At 37.6% G+C, this 20,598-nt stretch overlaps 2 protein-coding genes across 12 annotated transcripts in view; one reads left to right on the forward strand and one right to left on the reverse strand.

Moving 5' to 3' along the window:
- Positions 1–20,598, forward strand: part of CLSTN2 (calsyntenin 2) — a 595,520-nt gene that overhangs the window by 65,591 nt on the left and 509,331 nt on the right. The gene's annotated exons all lie outside the window — the stretch shown is intronic.
- The window catches only part of NMNAT3 (nicotinamide nucleotide adenylyltransferase 3), a 31,704-nt gene continuing 13,856 nt past the window's right edge, over positions 2,751–20,598 (reverse strand). For 6 of the 11 annotated variants that reach the window (XM_068954637.1, XM_068954635.1, XM_068954636.1 and 3 more), the window contains 4 exons: positions 19,558–19,694; positions 11,031–11,214; positions 6,732–6,841; positions 2,751–3,677 (listed from right to left, as the gene is read on the reverse strand). In XM_068954637.1, the coding sequence (XP_068810738.1) occupies positions 3,268–3,677; positions 6,732–6,841; positions 11,031–11,214; positions 19,558–19,666 (813 nt within the window). In that variant the 5' untranslated portion in view covers positions 19,667–19,694 and the 3' untranslated portion in view covers positions 2,751–3,267. The remainder of the gene's footprint in view (positions 3,678–6,731; positions 6,842–11,030; positions 11,215–19,557; positions 19,695–20,598) is intronic. The other 5 variants (XM_068954644.1, XM_068954641.1, XM_068954643.1 and 2 more) reach the window with 1 other exon arrangement.

Here is a 20,598-nt window from a genome sequence, read left to right on the forward strand (position 1 = left end):
TATTGTTGAAGTGTTGCCTTTAAATCCTTCCACAAGGCTGAACCTCTGAGATTTGTAATGACAGCAGGATGACTTGATTTAAATGGAATGAAACATTCACCTTCCATATAACTTCTGTGAGGATACTGATTATCCGGTGATCCATTTTAACCATATTACACTTCATTTTTCATGCTACTCAGAAATAAGATCTTTTAAGTGACTTTAGTTTAAGATACTAGCCAAGGCTATACAAGTGCTTATCTTGTGTGTTTTTGAGGCGAATCCTGCTTCCTTGAATATTTTCAAGCTTTATGCCTTACTTTATGCCTTCATCTTTTCAGAAGAAAAATCATACAGACACTTTCAGTGAAGGAATTTGTATCTGGCATTACTTTAACTTGTCCCACAAGCCCCTTAATGCTGGAGTACTAACCACTGGAAGCTGACTAGTTGGTCAGCTGATGGCCCAGAAAAGGCTATTCCGGTGGAACATTGCTTCTTGTATTAAGAAGCAATGGTTGATTCTGTATATTGATAAATGATACATGCTTATTGAATGTGTGCACATGATAAGAAGCATAACCTAACATCTTATCTGATATGAGTCTGCACCAGTGTCCTGTACCCCTGCTTTAGTCCTGTGGAGCTCCTACACAGAAGATGTGCTGATATTTTTATTTTGCAGTGGGAACACTTCTAGATTTGAATTCACATGCAAGTGCTGCTTGCAAGTAGCAAACTTCTTCCCTCCCACTTTCTTTTGATTCTTCTTGTGTAGGATATCCTGCTGCAGAGAGTGGAAATAAAGACTAAATTGCACATCTTGGCAGATATAAATATTGTGCATACCAAAATATGAGCTATACTGAATCTTGTAGCATACTTTAATATTCATATATCACTTTGCATTACAACTTCATTTCAGACCTACTGAGTTAGAAAAGAAATCATCAGCTATAAAACGTAGTATCTTGTTCTTGCTGCCTGTGAAGAAGCTGAATTTTATACAACGCCACAAAGAATGGACCACTTGAGTAATCAAATTTCCTCAAGAGAGAGCACGCTTCTTCCCCTACATCTTTTCAATTCACTTTCAGAATGCGTAAATACTTACCAACCTTAAATATTTGTTTTAGGTGCTGAAATTAGAAGGCTAGTATCCTCATCTAGCCAATGAAAGAGAAGGGGGGGCTCCTCCAGATGAAACAGGATGTGAGCTCAACTCAAACACTCTAAATTGCCTTATTAAACAATGTCCCTCTCACAAATAAGATGCCTAAAATAAAGTTCTGTAAAGCCCCCTTATTTCCACCCTCATCCAGCATAAAGCCACACTATGGAAGCAGAGTTCCTTATTTCAAAGGGACAACACCAGAGTGGCTGTACTGAATTAGACCAAAGTAGTCCCATACCCCGTCTGTAGTAGCAGAAGGGTACTGCGATACTTCCAAACATTCCAGATTTCAGTGATTTGAGACTCCGGGACGTTCTGAGCCAGATGTGTGTTTCTTATGTTTAAAAAGCATTTATGTTTCAGTGATATTGTAAAAAGTGTAAAACTCCAGCGTTCATTCAGTGAGAAAAGGTAGCAGTAAGTTGCTTTCAGATATGTCAGTAGCCATTTATTCCAAATTAAGTCTGTTTTGATACTGGCTCTTCTGCTATACTAGATTCTACGCAGTGTTGTTTAGGAATAAAAATGAAAGCATTTTTCAGGCCTATGGTCAGTTTTTTGGCTGTTCCTTCCTTTTCCTCTTTTCTGAGTATAAGAAAATTAGAGCTATTCCAGTGTTTTTCTAGCAACCTTCCAGAAGTTACTATTATTTATGAGATAGTTATCCCACTGCTATTCTTTGGGGGTGTCTTCTATGAAAAGTGAGCTAGACTGAAATCAGCAAAGCAGGCAAGCAGAACATAGAATACATTTGTCTAGCTAACATTAGACTCAACTATTGTGTGAGCGTCTTACCTGTTTCCGTTTATTTTCCGTTCTTGAAATGCTACGGTTCAAGTTCTTTGCTGCTATATCACAGTAATTCTCTATCTTGGTACAAAAACTATATCCTCTATTTGATTTGTCCACCAAACCAGAGGACAATGCTGAATTAGTAACCTACTTTATAAACAGATGTACCTAGACCAAGTAACATTTCTCAAAAAAAAAAATTATTGAAATTGCAGATCTTTATATTCAGAGTGAAGAATATGCTTTTTGACTGGTACTAGCTGTTCATACCACACTGAGAAAGTAAGTTCTCTTTCAAAAAAGACAACACGATAATTTCTATGTTGTACATGACCCAAATTAGATTTATCTAACTGGTCTAAGAAAGACTGGACACATTTTACTATTTCTTATGGTCTTTTTTTAGGGGTTGGGTTTTTTTGTTTTGGTTGTGTTGTTTTTCAAAGGGTTTGGAATTTTTTTTTTTTTATCTTTTTCATTGCTAGACTTCAAAAGCAGCAAGAAATTACTAAGATTAATCCATCCATGAAGAAAAGCAAGGAACAGAATAATCAACCACATTTTCAAAGATTCTCCTCATGATGTGACCAGCAGTACCAGTAGCATTTTTGCTGTTGACAAAGGGGGTTTATGTCCCAGATCCTCTTGGATATGTCATCTGCTGCAAGAATTTGGCAATTACTTACTCTTGTAGAAGACTGACTGGATCAAAGAAACAAAGAAATGGATGCAATTGGAGGAGGATTGTTTGTCCATTCTTTTATAATTGGGAGGATTAAAATTGACATGAAGCCTGCATGTATTTTTCAGCACTTGCATGAAACAAGACTTTATTTCCATCTCCTGTACAAACTGCCAAAACATAAACTTGCATCGTACTTAACCTTCAGAAACAAAATTTATTCAAGGTCACAAAAAGTCAAAGAGTAGCAATAATATATACATTTTTAAGCAAAGGTTAGCGTTCATTTTATTTTGCTGCTGCAGAACAGTAAGGCATCTTCATGCTAAACTTGACTATAGGATTAAAGATTACAAAATCAGGAAATTACTATGTTTGGCCCTTAAGTATTACTGGAGATTTTAATATTTATTTTTAAAATCTTATTTCTTCTATTTTCACAAGGAAGCAGTTGTTTACATATTTTAAGATACTCACCTGAGTATCCCAATTTGATTAAGCATTACCACATACAAAAAGATTACTCTAAAACATCACGTGAATTCAAAGAATTTTTGGCTGATGTTCTTTTCCCTATCTTTCTCAAGAAGTTTACATGAAAAAATGCCACCTCTGTCCATTTTATAGGCTACACTCATCAGTCATTTAGCAGGTTTACTCTTGTGTTATGCAACTTTAGCGGTTGAAGCAAGTCACCTTCATTCTTCTGCTCACTTTCTTCTGTGTAGATATTATGGTGTGTAATATAGGAAATGACAGAATCCGGTACAAGATATTTTACGCTTAAACCTCTGCACAAGGCATTGCGTATCTGTGTTGCACTGATTTCATTCTGAATCCATTCTTTCACTAGAAAGATATTGTGCTGAAATTTAGTTAAAAGGTCTGATTCACTGATATACTGACCAGGATCTGAGCCAGCGCGGCTAATACACACCAAACCAAACTTTTCTACTATTTCTTTGATGTGCTCTTCCTTCCAGAGATTGGGTGTCTTGAATGTCTGTAGAATATCAGCTCCACAGAGCAGCTTTAATTCTGGTAGAACTGGGAAGAAAAAAAAGAAATGAGAGATTTCTGTACTTACTCATTTTCCAAGGAAAATTATCCTTAAAAGTTGTTCTTACCAACATTCTTTTACAGTTTACTTTTACCTCCTTTTTTCTTTTCAAAAGGTGGCAAAAAAAATTCAGCTTGGATTTTAGATACCTAGTCACAATTATATGCTTTTTCAAGCTCTGTGTACCTACTTTTTCATCCCTCACAGCATATCAAATATTACCCTCATAACGTTAAAGGAGAATAATTTCTCCACTCAAGCAAGCCACAGGGGGAAGAAGCAGAGATTAGCATGAATTCAGCACAAGACCAGATCAGATAAAAGGCCGTATGTGGGGATAAACTTTCATTCCACTTGGTACTCAGTTTGGGCTTGACCTTGTATTGAAGTTAATGGAAAAACTGGTGAATGATCATGTACTGAATAGACACATCTCTACAGTCATTAGCGACTGCATGAGTGCAGTGAGGGATGATGAACTCTCATAGCTCTGTTTTTTCTAGAATGTTTGGCGTACTGTTACAGAGATATATTTCCTCCAGAAAATTGTTGGAAGCTAACAAATACTCTCATGTGAACTGATGAAGCCAGGCTTTTAGCTTTATCTTGTCATCCTTGTTTCCTAAATAAGGACAAACTGTTAATATTGAGAGGCACTTATAATATTGGACTTTACTGTTCAGAATCACACAAAACTACAAAGTGCAATAACTGAGTTTTAAGGCTATTGCCCTTATTTTATCCTGCTTCATGTCTACAGCTACAGTAATATGACCTTCATTGCATATTTACCAGGAAAAAGGAAGTAAACTGAAGATAAACTAGCACTGCTGTAAGATCACTCCATCTTTAGCCTACATCAATGTTTTATTGTTAAAATTTAAAAGATTTTTGGACATTTGTGCATACTTACTATAAAATTAAACACAACATGCTGAAAGGTATATTTAACAAACACATTAGTATGTTTGCAAAGTAAAGTACTTAGTTCACAAACTGAGTTTTATAGAAGGTACTAGTGAAGAGTAAAAAGCATTAAGGGCATAAATGTTTTTCTGGTGTACCTACAGTACTTTCTTATACTCAGAACAGAGGTGAAAAAGTCTGAGCTATCCAGAGACTCCAGATCTCCAGCTTCCAGGGTATTATAAAAGGTAAAGGCTACCACAGTAGTTGAGAATAACCACTCTTTGGGAAGCAGCTAGTTTTAGCCGTCTCTGATGTTTACAACTTGGACACTGAAAAATAGGGAAAAATGGGCTCAGTAGCTTTTTCTGTTTCACCTTGGTCCTGAATGGAAAGCATCAATGAGTTACTCTAGGTTTAATAAAACTGGAATCATTTGTCTATACCTGTCCTCAGTGAGCCTTTTATTTGCAATGCATATTGAAATGACTTGATTATACTGTATGTGGAACAAAATCATAAGGGTCAGGTCCATGCAAAGAAATCCTACGGTTTAGCAGACATACATTTAGTAAGAAATAGCATGTTTTAAATCAACCATCAAACTGATCTTTGTGAAAGCTTCCATTAGATGACTGAGCCTTTTGCAAACTTTACAGAAATCTTTAATTCAACAGATCTCATTGATGCCTCCTTGATTTTGTTGGTTTTTTTGGGGGAGGGTGGAGAAGGTTGAGTCACAGTTGCCTACCGTTAAAAAGCTAGCACTGACCATCATTTATTTATGAAAAAGGGGAGGAACTACAGTCTTCTCCGGAGTTCTCAGTAGCAGCTCTTGATCTTTTCCCACGCTCCACTCCACAGCATGCTAGTGACCAAAGGAAGTGGGGAGAAACTGTTCCACTCCTTAGTGGGCCATACGTTTAATAGATCCAAGTCCATATCATTGCCCAGCCAGCCAAAGTGCAGAGGGCAGAAAAGGTAAGTAACAACTGTATGCTGTACTTTCCCTATTCACACCAACAGACCGGTCTTTGGGGACAGCTGCCAGGTAGTAGAGTACAAAAATACAATCCAGCCACTATATTCTAGACAGGGAAACCTATTGCTTGCCAGTCCTCCTTCCAAATCAGTTTTTGCCTTTTGTTCATGGCTTCAGAGAAAAAGTGTGGACTAGGATGACTGATCTATTCTAAACTAAGAAACCTTACAGGGAAAAAAGACTAGTTTGCACATTTGTTTTCATATTTTATTTTACATAAAATGCAATAAAGCTTGAAATAACCGAATAAAATAATAAAACAGAATTTTATACAATGGAAAATAAATAGTCTTAACTACTTTCACAACAATTTTTCTGGATGGTGTAAAGAGAAAAATCTGGATTGTCACTTGCCAACAATCACTAACCCCATACCAGACACAAAATTCAACTGCAGTCCAAATGCCTTATGAATTTTTTTCCCTACCATCTATAAAGATTTAATAACTTATCCTTTGGAAACCTTTGTGTAACCATGAAAAATTTAAATGTATTATTCATGTCCAAGTAGTGCTGCAAGCATTATAGGAAAAATGTAAAGTATCAGAAATCCAGCGGTATCCTAGAAAGTCCCAGAGCTAAGGAATATAAAATAGGAAATCCAAAGCTAACTGTTTCCAGAACATGCCCTGCTTTTACTGTCAACAAAAGCTTTTTTATCCAAATATGCAATAAGCATCAATGCAGCAGCATCATCATTGGTGTGGTATCTATGTACTTTGTTCACTAGCTAACATTAGAATCAATTACAAGTACTCCGTATGCTTTTCAATGTTATTTATTAATATACGCTATGCTTTGCAGAATCAACAGGGCTGCAACTTCCATCTCTGACAAAGCTTCAGGAGATGCTTATAAAACTAAGAATTAATACAGTAACCCTCAAAAGAAGTCTCCTGTCTGTGTGGGAGTTACTACAACGTAACTGCATCAGCAGTCACGCTGGCGTTTGGAATGGCTTGTTTTTGGCAGGCGGTTCCAACCCTCACAATTTATCAGTTACTATGTTCTACTTTCCCACCAATTAGTCTAATCTGGTAAAGGTGTATTGTTTTCAGTGCTAAACAAAGCCTGTTTACAGTTATGAACCAACCTGTGTGCTGGGAAGAAAGAGAATCCTCCGGAGGTCTTTGTATGGGCCGCTTGTTTGTCATGAATTCCTTCCTGGACTGGAACGATCTGAGTGATTCATTGTAATGGTGCCTGCGTTTAAAATAAAGCTTCTGTGTGAAGTAATCCTCTCAGAGGTGCGCAAAGGGATTGCCTGGTGCTTTCAGCTTCAGGAACACAGTCTGCTTTTATGCACTTTGAGTTTTAATACAATTTGTTAGGATTTCACCATATTCATTCTATTAGAAGATTAGTATCAATGTAGTTAACACTTTGCACAACTCACAAGCAATCTGTGTAACAACAATCTGGTTTTTGATTCCCTTTTGAAACGCTACCATTATGACAATGTTGGTAGCAACGTTACATTTAAACGTTTACATTACATTGTGGAGGTTTTTGCTTGAAACAGGATTAAACCACACTTCAGTCACACTTAATTTCTTGATTAAATGCAACCCCTCAGACATGATGATGTTTCTGTAACGTGTGCTCTTTAAAGAGGTTTTCAGAAGGAGAGATTCTTGTTCTCTCTCATCCTTCCCTCCCCAAAAACGTATTCCTTGAGTTTTCCCCATTATCTTTTTCCCTTTCCTTTTAATTAAAGGAATTCAAATCCTGAGAAATACACAAATTTCCTCAAAATACACAATTCTTGTAAGATTTTAGACAGCCAGCATGCTTCTGATTTTACTGAGTTCAGATCCCTGAAGACAGGCAAGGATCCTTTTGTCAGTTTTTCTAGTTTTATATTACTTTCTTCTTTTGCTGCTCCTGATCACTGTTGCTCCACTCTAATACTGGTGCTGCTACCACAATCTGTCGATAAGGGGCCAGGGCCCATTCTTTGACCGCGAGGGCACGTGGCCATGTTAGATCCATACAGCTAAGCTCTCTTCCTTCCAAACCAGCATAGTCTTGCCTATTTAGAGCAGTCCCTGACTTACACCACCATCCTGATCCATGTTTGGGCATTGTTTGAGAGTATTAATTGACCCCAGTCAAAACTGTTTCAGGAAGCATGCTCACAGTTAAACAGGGCAGGTAGTCACAGACAAGTACTCAAGCCCATGTCCTGTCTCTATCTAGTACAGATAGAGCCACAGTGACAGGTCTTATATAGCAGTATCAAAGCAAAGATTGTAAGTTACAAAGTAAAGCTCTGCCTTCAACTCAGTACAAATGCAATGTGTATACAAAGCCATAAATAACCCTTTGAATGTCTGGCCTAAGGAATGAATTTACAGTTTAGTGACTGAAATGTACACTCTCCAAATTACACAAATACTTGGAGCTACAGTAAGTGGCACTGGTGCCCAGAATATACACCGAGACAGTTAACCTCCAGGCATTTTTGATGCTCAGCCATCAGCTAAGGAAACTGCGTAGAGAAGGGGTGAGGGACATACAGCAGTAGAGAATAGGTAGCAGTGGCTTGGCCTGGGCCTTGCTCTGTTTATATTTTTAATCCTGCCTTGTGGTAAGCAGGCTGATGCTATGTATAGTCAAGTGCACTAACTTCACGTCATAGACTGACGTTCTTGGGCCTTGATTCAAGAGTAAGAATTCTTGGCAAAGAGCTCACTGCAGGACTAATGTTACAAGCACTGGAAAATCTTAACTGACAAAAGGTCTGTTCAGCAGTCATTTTAAGTGCTGGGAGGATCTGAGTTATTTTAAAGAGACATCAAAATGGACAAACCAATCTGTCAGTTTTTCAACTGTTTCCTGAACTACGTATGAAGCTTCTAATAACTATATTATTATGTCTCATAAGCACAATTTAGCAAAACTTGTTGGATAAGACAGATATTTTCCAATTCTAAATTAATTTCTAGTGTATCTGCACTGCAATCAAATCTAGGTTACATGAAGGATGAATGTAGTTCTTTGCTTACTGACAACATTGTTTTCTTGCCTAGAAAGAATTTTCAGGAACACTAAGCAACTGGGAAATATCTCCATCACTTCCTCTCCTCCTTTCTGAAAAAAGGCTTGGGATAGCCTCTAAAATTTCCATGTTCACTTAAGGTAACAGGCAACTAATGGCATTGTCATAAATGAGATACCAGCTCTGCTGCTTAAAATCCTTCTGTGTCATAACAATTTGGGAGCTTCAGCAAAATCTACAGATTTTGATGGAATATGACAATTTCATCACATACAGGTGAAACAAGTATTGTAGGAAAAAGCCATTCATTTGTCTCTTCACAGGACACAATGTTCTAACACAGTTAAGTGTACAATTCAAAATACTGATATGAGGAGACATATATGTACAATAATGCTTGGGCCTTTGCCTTGCAATAGCAAAATCTCTTTCTGTTGGTCCTGAAATTTCCTAATTGAGGGGGCTTACAGTGAAGGCAGCAATCAGCTTTTAGCATCTCAACTCGGGGAAGAGTCTATAGAGTAGATCTTCAATAGTTGTGAATTAGCGCAGATCCACAGTGAACCATTGCCTATTTACAGTAGGTAAGGATCTAGCTCTAATGCCATCTCTTCTTTAAGTGTGGCAGTTAAAATACAACTGAAATAGCTACATATGCCATTTCATTAGAATGGTGCTTCCCCATTCAAGGGACGGGGTTCAACACTAGATTATGATACTGGTTCAGCTCATTAGTACAGATCATCGTTTGAAAAAAATTGTTCCTATTGCTCTTGCTTTAAGCTCACTTTTTTTCCTTAATAGACATACATTCTACCATTTTGGACTTCATTTATAAAACTAGAGGTTCGCTTTCAAGGCCGAAAGGAAGTTTGGCTGTTCATACTACACTGATATTACTTTCTCTGAAGAAAAAGATATAGGTTTTATTTATAATACCTCATATCCTGAAGGACTCTAAAGTGTATTTACAATTTACAAACCCAGTCTCACAAGTAGCACTCACCGCACCCGGGAGCTGTGCAAGATCAAAGCCTGTGTAAATAGGATCACCTAATCTGTAAGATTTGTGGCTGCTTCTCTGGAGGAAAACAGCTTTACCAAACTAAGCTTTGGGAGAGGAATCCCATACCCAACTAATTCTTCAGCACAGACCTTCAGGTGATTTCTCACACTGGAACATGCCAATGCGATCCCATAAAAGAACAGAGAAGTGTTCTGCAAAGACAGGGTAGCATTGCCTAGCCCTAGAGGAGGCAAAGGAACAGAGCAGCAGGATGGCAATGTCCACTCACTGAAACAAAGAAAAGCAGTAGTAAAAGGCTGTAGTAGTTTTGTAAGCAAAGTATGTACGGTAACGTCTATTTTCTTAATGCCTTTTGCATAGGAGCTTTCTGGGCAGTTCCTGGCAGGCCCATGTTGGAGCCTTAAGCTACACAAGCCAACTGCTTTCATTTAGAAAGTGCCCTAGAAAATGTGGGTAAGAAAGAGGAGTTATTATGCTTCTTACAGCACACTTGCTTTCTTGAATTTTCCATGAAAATACACTTTAGCAGTGTCAGCTGACTCCTTCTACAGTATCCATATTTCTAAAGAGTGGATAGCACGGGAAGTTTGTGTTTTCATACCTTGCCTCATAATGCATTTATTACTAAGACTAAGCATATAGGCAAAAGGCACATTTCAGGGTGCTTAAATCAAATTAACAGGTTCTGGACAAAGACTGGTTTTTGCCCTCTAGCGCAAAAACACAGAAAAAAATGATTTTGAATAAACCATCAGCAGTTACGGGCTTGGGTTTAACATGCCATGAGAGTTAATAAGAAATCTTTCAAAGTTGGAGTGTGAACAGATAAAACTACAGGCATAATAACGGGAGTTGAAATATCTAATCTAGAAAAGGGATACTCCTGAAGAATAGCTTTGTTTGTAAACTTTCATATTTTCCGATTAATATCTCTGTATTATCTACTCAGAGACTTAACATGAGAACAAAGAATTTCACCATGTAACTCTTCCAATGATTACCATTATACAGGGCCCATCTTGGCAAAAAAGCTCTCCACATGGCATCTAATGCCTTAAACGGTAAAAATGCTGTACTGTAGAGTATCGCATATGTTTGGGGAAAGCCTGTCTGCTTTGCACTAGGAGATGAAAGACGCCAGGTGGGGGATTCTGATTAGATAGCATTTCTAAAGAAAAGTGACAGGAATTTTCATTGTCTACAGATCTAATATTTTATCTCATAGCAGAGGATGCCATGAACAGACATGTTCTGCTTTGCTGGGTTTTTTACATGAATCAGTTCTGTACATTGATCTTGTAGCCCGACAGATTTCTAGCAATCACTAATTTCATAAATAATAATAATAAAAATCATGTAATTACCTTAATACTTTCACTGTCTCTGTCCATGTCTCTTGCTCACTCTCCCATGGATCAACTCGAATCCAGTCAGATGTCTCCAGTGCAAGTTTAGCCATTGCTATCCGGTGCTTGGCTGAAACTAAGCCTTTCTTTCTATAGTCATCATTGACTGGAGACATTATGCCTTCAATCACCTGATACCTTCCTGTGTAAACAAAAAAGAAAAAAAAAAAATCATCTTCACAGCACCTTGAAAAATTAGGGTGGAACAGACCTCTGAAGATCATCTAGTTCAACCTCCTGCTCAAAGCTTGATTAACTCCAAAGTTATAGAAGGCCATGAACAATCTAATCTATGTATTATTTTTAATAATAAGGAAACGGTAATTTAACAAATTGAAAAGCCACCTTCCTGTTCTGTGAACCCTTACTATCAACATATTTATCCTAACAGATAATTCAGAAAGGAAAGCTGGATGAACATACAATTTTCAAGCAAGTAGAAATATATTTAAATTTATGATGCAAACTATAAGAATTGCTAGATATAATGAATTTTTTGTTCTAATAATTGTTTCATACAGCTTTTAGATAGCCAGAATAATGAACATCTTAACTGACCACTGCTTGTTCTTAAGCATCTGATGCTTGCTATTTATCACAATCATTGTGCCTTCTCATTGTGTTAAAGAATTATAACATATTACTGGGACTGTGATTAATGTGAATCAGGCAGATAGGAAGAGTCAAGAACAAAGGTGTGGCTAATGTAGTTTAAAATGAGACTTAAAACATTATGGCCCAAACAACAGCTTAGCAATCATAAAACTCCCTTTCTAGCTGGCTGATCATGATAATTAAATGTGAAAATATGCCCATATTTTTCTATTTCTGTAATGTAGTCATTAACACAACAAGCTCTTTGTTAGACTTTGAAGTTCTGGCTCCCAATCAGGGAACAGACATACATAAAAACGTAACTATCCTTTGAATAAATCAACAGAGAAATAAAGCACTGGTATGAGTTATGTCCTTCAAAAAGACAGAAATTGAGAGCTGAGAAAGGGTGTTTCAAAGGAAAAAAAAGAAATGAAACAGAAAATGATTTTTAATGTAACACGTGCATTTTATATAGCTATGATAAATATGATACTGGAGGGGGAAAACATCCTCTTTTTTTCTAATTCAGTCAATTTGACAAAGAAATTCTCACAGACTGGTGCAAGTTTTCTCTACTGCTTTGGAATGAAAATGATACTCATTGGCTCATAACTAATCTCCGATACTGGAACATGACTCCAAAATCACCATTAAAATCCACTGGGATTTACAAGCCTGTCTTCTGTGAAAGCTTCAGTCCAAAATAGCCTCTATTTTAAAACATTCTCAGAATAGGCCAAACAGTCAATAGAGCAAGATAAAATATTCCAGGAACATGCAAAGATGTGCATATATTTAAGTCCATCTCTTGATCTGAAATTGAAAATAACAGTTTCAACAGAAGAATATTTTTCTTCCTCTAAGGCTCAAGAAACTCAGTTCTTCAAGGCCTAGATGTCTGCGTACATTTTGGGGCGGGGGGGGGGAGAGAAACCTTTGAAGACTTAAATATATTTATTTTGTACATGTTTGTAGGCCTCTTGTCTAAACTTTACAAGATTTTTGCTTTCTCTTCCCATTTTTTCATTCTCTTTACGTGAACTTGTTATCTTTGTTTTTCTAAAAAGAGTAATTTTACTCTGCTTTTGGATTGTTTAGATTTTTTTTTGTCTTATGTGGTTAAGTTTTTCTGTTGAATGGATATAGGACAACATTTTTTGAAGGTGGGCTACAAAAGTATATGTAAAAATCCTTCAGGCCATTAAGCAGCTTTGTTTTGCAAAGTGTACCTGTCAGTAGCAGCAAAAAAATTTCCCTGTTACTAATTTAAATTCTCTAAGAACTACTTAGGATAACTAGTCATAAAACTAAATATAACAACAGTTATAAAACCAAAAATATCCTTCAAACATTATTAAGGAAAACAGGTGTATAATATTCTATTACGAAATCACTGTAAGTTGTCACAAACACTTAACATAAATTGTAATGCTGAATTAGTTTAGTAATACAAAGACAATTTTTCAAGTACTAATTTCCTATCAAATTGTAGTGTATTTCTTTGGGACTTTTAAAGACATAATTACTTCTAGTAGTAAGTCACGGATTTATTATTAGAAACTTTGAGGGAAATAATCCACTACACAAAAAGTAAAAAATAAAATAAATATTTCCATATATTTGACTCCACACTTCTCATCCTCTCCTTAGCATCAGAGGAGAATCTACAGCAGACGGCGAGGCTCTGCAGCTGTATGGTGTTATTCTACCCGGTGAGCAGGAACGAGCCCATTGCTTTTCTCCCTTGCGTTCTCTCCAGAGCAGGCTGGAATAGGGCTTTGTGTCTGAGTGCTGCTTTATTTTACTCCTCTTCCAAGATGCTGCTAACTCCTGTGATTGCCTCATGCAATTTTGTTACTTTTTCCAGCAGTCACCCCTTATATTGCTTTGTCTTTCTGTCATCTTTTAAGCTTAAGATTCATCTCTCAGGTCAGTCTTTTCTTTGGATTTTATTAAAGTTTGTCCTATATTCTAAAAATAAGTTATTAAGATATACTATGAGATAGTACTGTTTCAGCATAAAAACAAAGTCTCTAGGAACGTAACTCACTGCTGAACAGTACCTACAAACAGAAGCCTCTCTCTCACTCCTGTGACAATTGAGAATTAGACCAATCAGTTTATTCAACCTGATTTTTTATACCAAAGTAACTACCCCAAATAGTATCTTCCGTATTAGAATTTAAATTTGGAGCATAAACATTTACTACAGATATGTAATGACATTACGAAAAGATGTACATTTCAAGTTTGCTATGTGGAAAATTTACTTCCATTGAGATGGTTTCATATGACTGAAAACAGCAGATGAGTCAGCATATTTATTTTAATGCAGTTTAGTACTTTGCTGTTAGCTTTAAAAATGTCACTGATGTAGGCTTACATAAAACTATTACAGATTGTATTCCAATCTCATATCTGGATTACAATGAAACACCTTATTATGCAGTATTCAGCTTTCCACAACTACATTTTATAACACAAAACCAGAGTTAGACTTGCTGGTAACTTGTATGACATTAATTAAACATGATACCAACTCAACGCCTAGGAAGATGCACGTTTTCCCTTCCTGTAGATATGGATGTTAGTTTAAACGCTCTATAGCTGTCAGCCACAAAAACATCTTTTCTTAAGCAGGACAACTGCTTTTTACTCATTGCCCATCCGAGATTTCTGTCCTTTGCATCCCAAATGTGTAAGCACGAGCCAAAGCAAATGCCCTGGGCTTTATGTTTCTTTCTGGAGACTGCCTCAGTTTCCCCCTCAGCACTGGACTAACGTTATGTGGACGCTGCCCAGCAGCGCAGTGGGCCTGACTCAGCCGGAGCGGCCAAGGAACAGCTGCTCCTGGGTCACTCCCCGGCGGCGGGGGGAGCGCTGGCGAGCGGCGCGGCTGCCGGCAGCACACGCGGAGGCCCAGCGCAACCTGCGCCTTCCCGCGGCCTCTCCGACATCGCTGTGCAGCAGTACAAACAATCGCAGGACACAGCACTGCAAATTTTTGGTCTCGGTTTTGGAAGGTTTGCCCGGGAAGCAGCCTTTTCTCTACCTCGTTAAGCCTGTTCACAGGGCATGAGGTTACCTGCATGTATAAATATTAATAAAATGAGGCTGATAAGAAACGTAAATTTTACTGCATAGTACGTACACAACATCAAATATATAAACACAGAAAAATCTCTTTGCTGAAGAGTCAGTCCTCTTGTGTTACCAAAATGGCAACTGTATGAAAACACATAATAAAATGATAAACACTCCCTATCAGAAGTGAAGGACAAAATATCCACTAGAAAATAGTTACAATCAGTCTCATGTTTAAACCATCTAAGAGGCATGCAGCAGCTTATCTTAAAATAAATTTTCATTTCTTCACTGAAACAACTACTGACACACTTGCTTTTCAGCATGTGGTTAGTTAATTATATTATTTAATTTCTCTTACCAACTCTCTATGTGTGACTACACATACATAAAAATGACATAAAAAATTCTGTGTTAAAGTAATAGTAATGGTTTGCCTTGCACCACAAAAAATAAGCAGTATTCCTCACAGAACTCTCAAACTATTAGTGTTAGGAAAATATACACAATCATATTTCAGTGATATATTTAAACCAAAATGTTAATCTTATTTACAGGTTATATTTAAGTGGGGGTCGGGGGGGGGGGGAGAAGGGAGTTATCTAACATCTTTGTTCAGATGCCAGGGCAGGGGGGAATTAAAAACAAACAAACAAAAAACCCACACAACACCTAGATACAAGTAACCCCAAATATTTGAGTTATTCAAAAGTATTTACAGATAAAATATCAAAAGGATACCAAACCTATGCTAACTTCCTGTGACATGTAGTGATTGCCAAGCATGAAAAAGGAAAAGAAAAATAGGCAAGACTTTTTTGCTTTATGTTCAGTCACCTTCTGTGTGAAGAACTCAACAGAAAGAAAAATCAAAGGTGTAAACAATTCAGAGATTATTACATTGAAAGTCAAAATAAACCACAAGTGCATCAGAGTAGTAATAGACAATCCTTTGGGATATGTCTTCACAGGACGGATGGCTTTACCTTCAGCACTTCACAGAGTACTTGAGAGAGGCATTCAGTGAAATAGATGAGGTGTGCAGAGATTGTAGTGACAGGTGCCATATAAGTACCTAGACAAACATAAATCACATCCGTCTGGTTGAGTGAACTACAGGGCCTGAAGATGCAGATTTACCTCTGTAGTCAGCCAGCCATTCTAAAATACACTGTGGCTTCAAAAACTTGCCTTCAACAGCCGAATAACCGAGCATGCACAATGATCAGTACTCAAATAAATGCCACACATAAAGTCTGTAATAAATGTTACATATCAAGACCTCAAAATACCATTGTGCTTATACAGAGTTCATTGGATTTTGACAAAAGCAAGGAAAGACAGTATCCCGAGAGCTGTGAAAATTAGTATTTCCTCCAGAAAGGAAGGATAAAACCACCATTTTAGGAGTAACAATATGAATAATACAGTATAGTAGCTCTACTCATAGGACAGCCTATTCTGAAATTCTCTTGTTCATGCTGACTTTTGTGAGGAACGGTAACAGGGCTGAGAAACAACGGTTCTCCTTAGAGATACTCCAGATGGCTGGGATTCCAAAGCCAAGTACAGGGCATAACCCAAACACCAATGCAAGCAGGGGACGCCCATCCCTTTATTTCAGCGGGTTTTACATAAAGACAAAAAACTTGTAGAACGGAAAGACAACTATTATTTTTCCCCTTAGAAAAGCATTCAGGAAAAGATTAGGAGCTAACCTGTATGCACCAATAACAGTATTCAGAGAAATGAGTTTTATAAAACAGAATGATTTTCTTTAGGGACGTGCTATATCTTGAACTGCCTTAAGATCTGTATTTTAGCTGCTTTGATTTGCACATCGGCCTGCATATGAACCAACTGCAAAGTATGCTCTGTAGCTTTAAATCTTTCTGGATGCTAAGGCACAGATGCATCCCTCTTCATGCACCTTTCAAGGATAGAGCCTAGCACAATCAATCAAATACTGGTCTACTTAAGCAAGTGCTGCTGTATATCTTGTAATGCAAACCAAGGATTTGTTTCCTTCTCATTTTTTAGTTCAGCTAATTCTAACTAACGTGTGTCAATATTTATTGTATAAGCAATGAGTAACTACTGCAGGTCGGATCCTATTCCAATCACATATCTGGGTTGCTACACACACCACCCAGACAGTGGGATCAAAGCTGGGGGCGGGGGGGTTGTATATTTTTACAATTCCAGTTATCAAAATTGCTGCAGGAAAACAAATTGAAGTCTGTGCATTTATGCTGACTTGCTGCTGTTATGATCTGATCCTATCCTTGCTGCTGTTATGATCTGATCCTATCCTTTTCTTGAAAATATCAGTACATTTCAGTCAGATGCAGCCCCTGAGCAGCATGCCCCTCTAAATTCCTAAGTCTGGTTAGTGACTCCTTGGACTTCTCAGCTGCGGATGCTGCATCTGACACAACCAATGCCTCATATTTTTCCTACACTTTCATAAGCTAGTAACCCTTTTTCCTTCAACTCCCATTTCTATCTATGTCTTGTCATGGATACAAACATCTCATCCTTCATTCCACTTCCTTTGCCCGGTATCTCTTCTGATCTTGTCTGTAAACTTTGTAATATTATTATCCTCTACTGGCAACACCTGAGAAACAAGGTTCTAAATATTTAAATAGGTTGATTCTAGTACTGCGTTTTTGACTATACGGTCAAATATGCGGAATGTAGTCGTAGAGAGAAATATGAATGTCTGACATTAGGTATTAACGGACCGTGAGGAAGCATTGGGCACAGTCAGTACAAGTTTCAAGAAACGCTTTTAAAACAAGAGACTGAATTAGAGAAGTAAAATTCTAAGTATATGTGAGGTTGTGGAAAAACTCATATATGAGTAGAGTCAAGTTCAGACAAAGAGAAACATTAGAGTTATTCAGTCATATGTAGACATGTCTCTTGTATTTAGAAGGTGGCTTTACAAGATTTGTCAACAGATATTAGCAGAAAAAGGATGAATTACTTGATGTGTGCCACTGAAATCGCAAATACTGCGTAAACATATAGAAAAACTCAATGAAATGCCCTATTTAAAATAGGAACGCATGAAAAATAAGATTAGGTGTTAATCTGAAACTGAAACAATGTGCAAAAAGCTGGCAGAAAGAATTACTGGAGATGTCAGTCAGGATATGTATCGGGGTAGTCATGGCATTCATAACATTAAAACTTGATCGTGAAGACAACTGCAGTCAAGCTATTACACAACAGGTATATTCTGCCTGATCTGGATTGAGCAGAAATACTGAAGTAGCACCAGAAGTAAGAAATTCTCACAGCCTAGAAAACATCACCCCTCACTCTAGTTACTTTTCCACGCATTCACTGTGCGTGTTAGCTCCAGGATGATGCCCATGGTTGTGACTCAGCAGGGAATCAGTACTGAACATGGCAGGCCACTTTAACAAACAAGCCTTTGTGGTGTATAACCGCTGTCCTCCAGACCCACTATCCGCTTCCGGTCTGCCTCTGATTCTAACCATAGGACACTACAGGAGTGGAAACAGGACAAAAGTCATAAGAGAAAGACCAGTTAAGTACCTGGGTGGGAATGGTTCTACCATAAAAGAGGTATCCAGCATTGACTACACTCAAGTTTTAATCATTTTTACAACATGTTGCAAAAATCTTCTGTTAGAGAAACTGTCCTTACCACGGCCAGAAAGACTATAGGTGTGCGTGTGTATGTCCGTATAAATATATAGGTATGTGCTTTATACAAACCCACCCACCCACACATATAAAAATAAAATCTGCATTTATAGTTACTTCAAATGAAGCTACCTCTCCATGGGATGGGAAAAGCTTCCACAAGCTAACAGTGGTTTCTTGCTTTTGCAGACACACCAGGTTAAGCGTTCAGAAATGGCAACGATAACACTGTGGGAAGGCCAGACACAAATAAATCCTCCTCCTTTAGTGCATAAAGTACTTAAACTAGTACGTCTCCGCACGTTAAACTAAAAAGTCAAAAGGCAAGTCACATCCTCTCCAAAACTAAGCACTGATGATAGAGAGTCGCAGTGCAATGCGTAACTTTTATTTCAGGCTTTCAAGCTTTCATTTTTAATATGATTTTCACTAGACTTGTTTAAATAAATTGCTCTGAGTAAGGGGTGATGTCTTGTTACACAGATGCTGTAACAGACGGGGGAATGAATTGCGATTCACACAGAACCCGCTCCTCAGAAGCTTTTCTGATTCTTAATTAAGTTCCTGATGTTGCCGGCCATTCTCCGTTGTTGCTGAGATCTACGTCTTCTGACCTCCTTTTTTAGAAAAGTATTTTGCTGAGGGAGATAAGTTCTATCCCTTAAAAAAGATGGATAATGAATAACTAATGTTTCAGCTCTTCTCCAGGTTTACCTGGTAGCTGAAACTGCTAACTGTAACCCTTCTTCATAGTAGGTTCCCATATTAACATAAAAGCATGAAATTGCAACATGTTTCTTCTCAGTTTCAAAATTAAGCCTGCTTTCACCAGATTCAGCCTGTTCCACGAATATGATTCTAAAACTGCTAATAAATTTTTTCAGTTCAGTTCAGTAATTTAAACACTCCTTATAATGCCTTTCATGTAATCAGTCAAAGACAAAGGTAATGCTAGAATTTCTATATTGAATATGCCATGAAAGCCTCATATTGAATGATCAATCAAGAATAATAAAATTAAGCAAGTAGTAAAGTGACAGTTCATCTATCCTCAATCTCAAGAATATTTCTTCCTTTTCACAGTAAAACACAATGTTTGTAGCCCAAACAACACCTTACTGACCTGTTTGGTGCAGGTGATCTCTAGCCAGCTCAAATAAACGCATATGCATATTTGTGATGGGGTTAAAGGAGCCACAAGCTAGGAGAATGAGAGGTATCCTGCTCTTCATTCTGACATCAAAATATTAATGCTCCACCCTAAGGGGAAAAAAAATTAAAATAAAAAAAGACAGACTTCACAGAGAGTAGTCTTCCCACTGTTCCTCAAAGTAAATGGAACATTATTTCCAGAACTGTGTATTCTTGGAACCCTAGCGAAGTGTCCCTGTGTTGTCAGGGCACGCAGAAAGTACTAACTCAGAAACACGTGTGTTCTTTCGGATTAATTAGGAGAGCATCAGCAAATTCTGTTTCCTCGTATACAGAAATAGCAGGAAAATAACGTTTCTAGAAATTCATATTGTTTCCGATCACTATTATCAGAACTGACAGTTTTAAAATTCTTCTTTATTTTTGGCCTGTATTTTTTGGCTCTTTTGTAAGAAAACAATGCCTCATGCGGTCTTTCTTTCAATCTCCTATTAATAGCTTTGGAAGCTGTAGGCTTGTCACATTAGCAGAAGTTTATTTATTTATTTTTTAAGTTATTACAACAGACCGTTGCAAAACATGACTTAAAACAGACATGCAACACCCAGATCTACAGCTCTGACTTCCTCAGAAGTGGGCACAGGGTGGCTGGGTGGGCAGCCAGCACGTTACTTCTATTCCGATTATCAGCAATAGCCTGCACTGTTTCTTTCTTGGGTGGCAGATCAAGCGATGGTGCATCAACAATAGGGAAGAACAAGGAATTATAGCTGTTGCAAGAGAACGCAGGGAACAGTGAAAAGCTATGAGTATGAGGTGAAGGGGTGGGGAGAAACGCTGTTAGGGGCCTTGCAGGTGGGTTTACAAACTCATGTAATTTAGTTAAAACGCCAGTCATCTCAATACAAATCCAGTGGAAATCAGGTTGCCTCTGTGCTTGGAGATACTTGCCTAATTCTTCTTGCAACTGATACAGAATAGGTCAGCCATAATAAAAACAGTTGTGTCCCAT

The sequence above is a fragment of the Struthio camelus genome, chromosome 9, assembly GCF_040807025.1.
Source record: "Struthio camelus isolate bStrCam1 chromosome 9, bStrCam1.hap1, whole genome shotgun sequence".
NCBI lineage: Eukaryota > Metazoa > Chordata > Aves > Struthioniformes > Struthionidae > Struthio > Struthio camelus.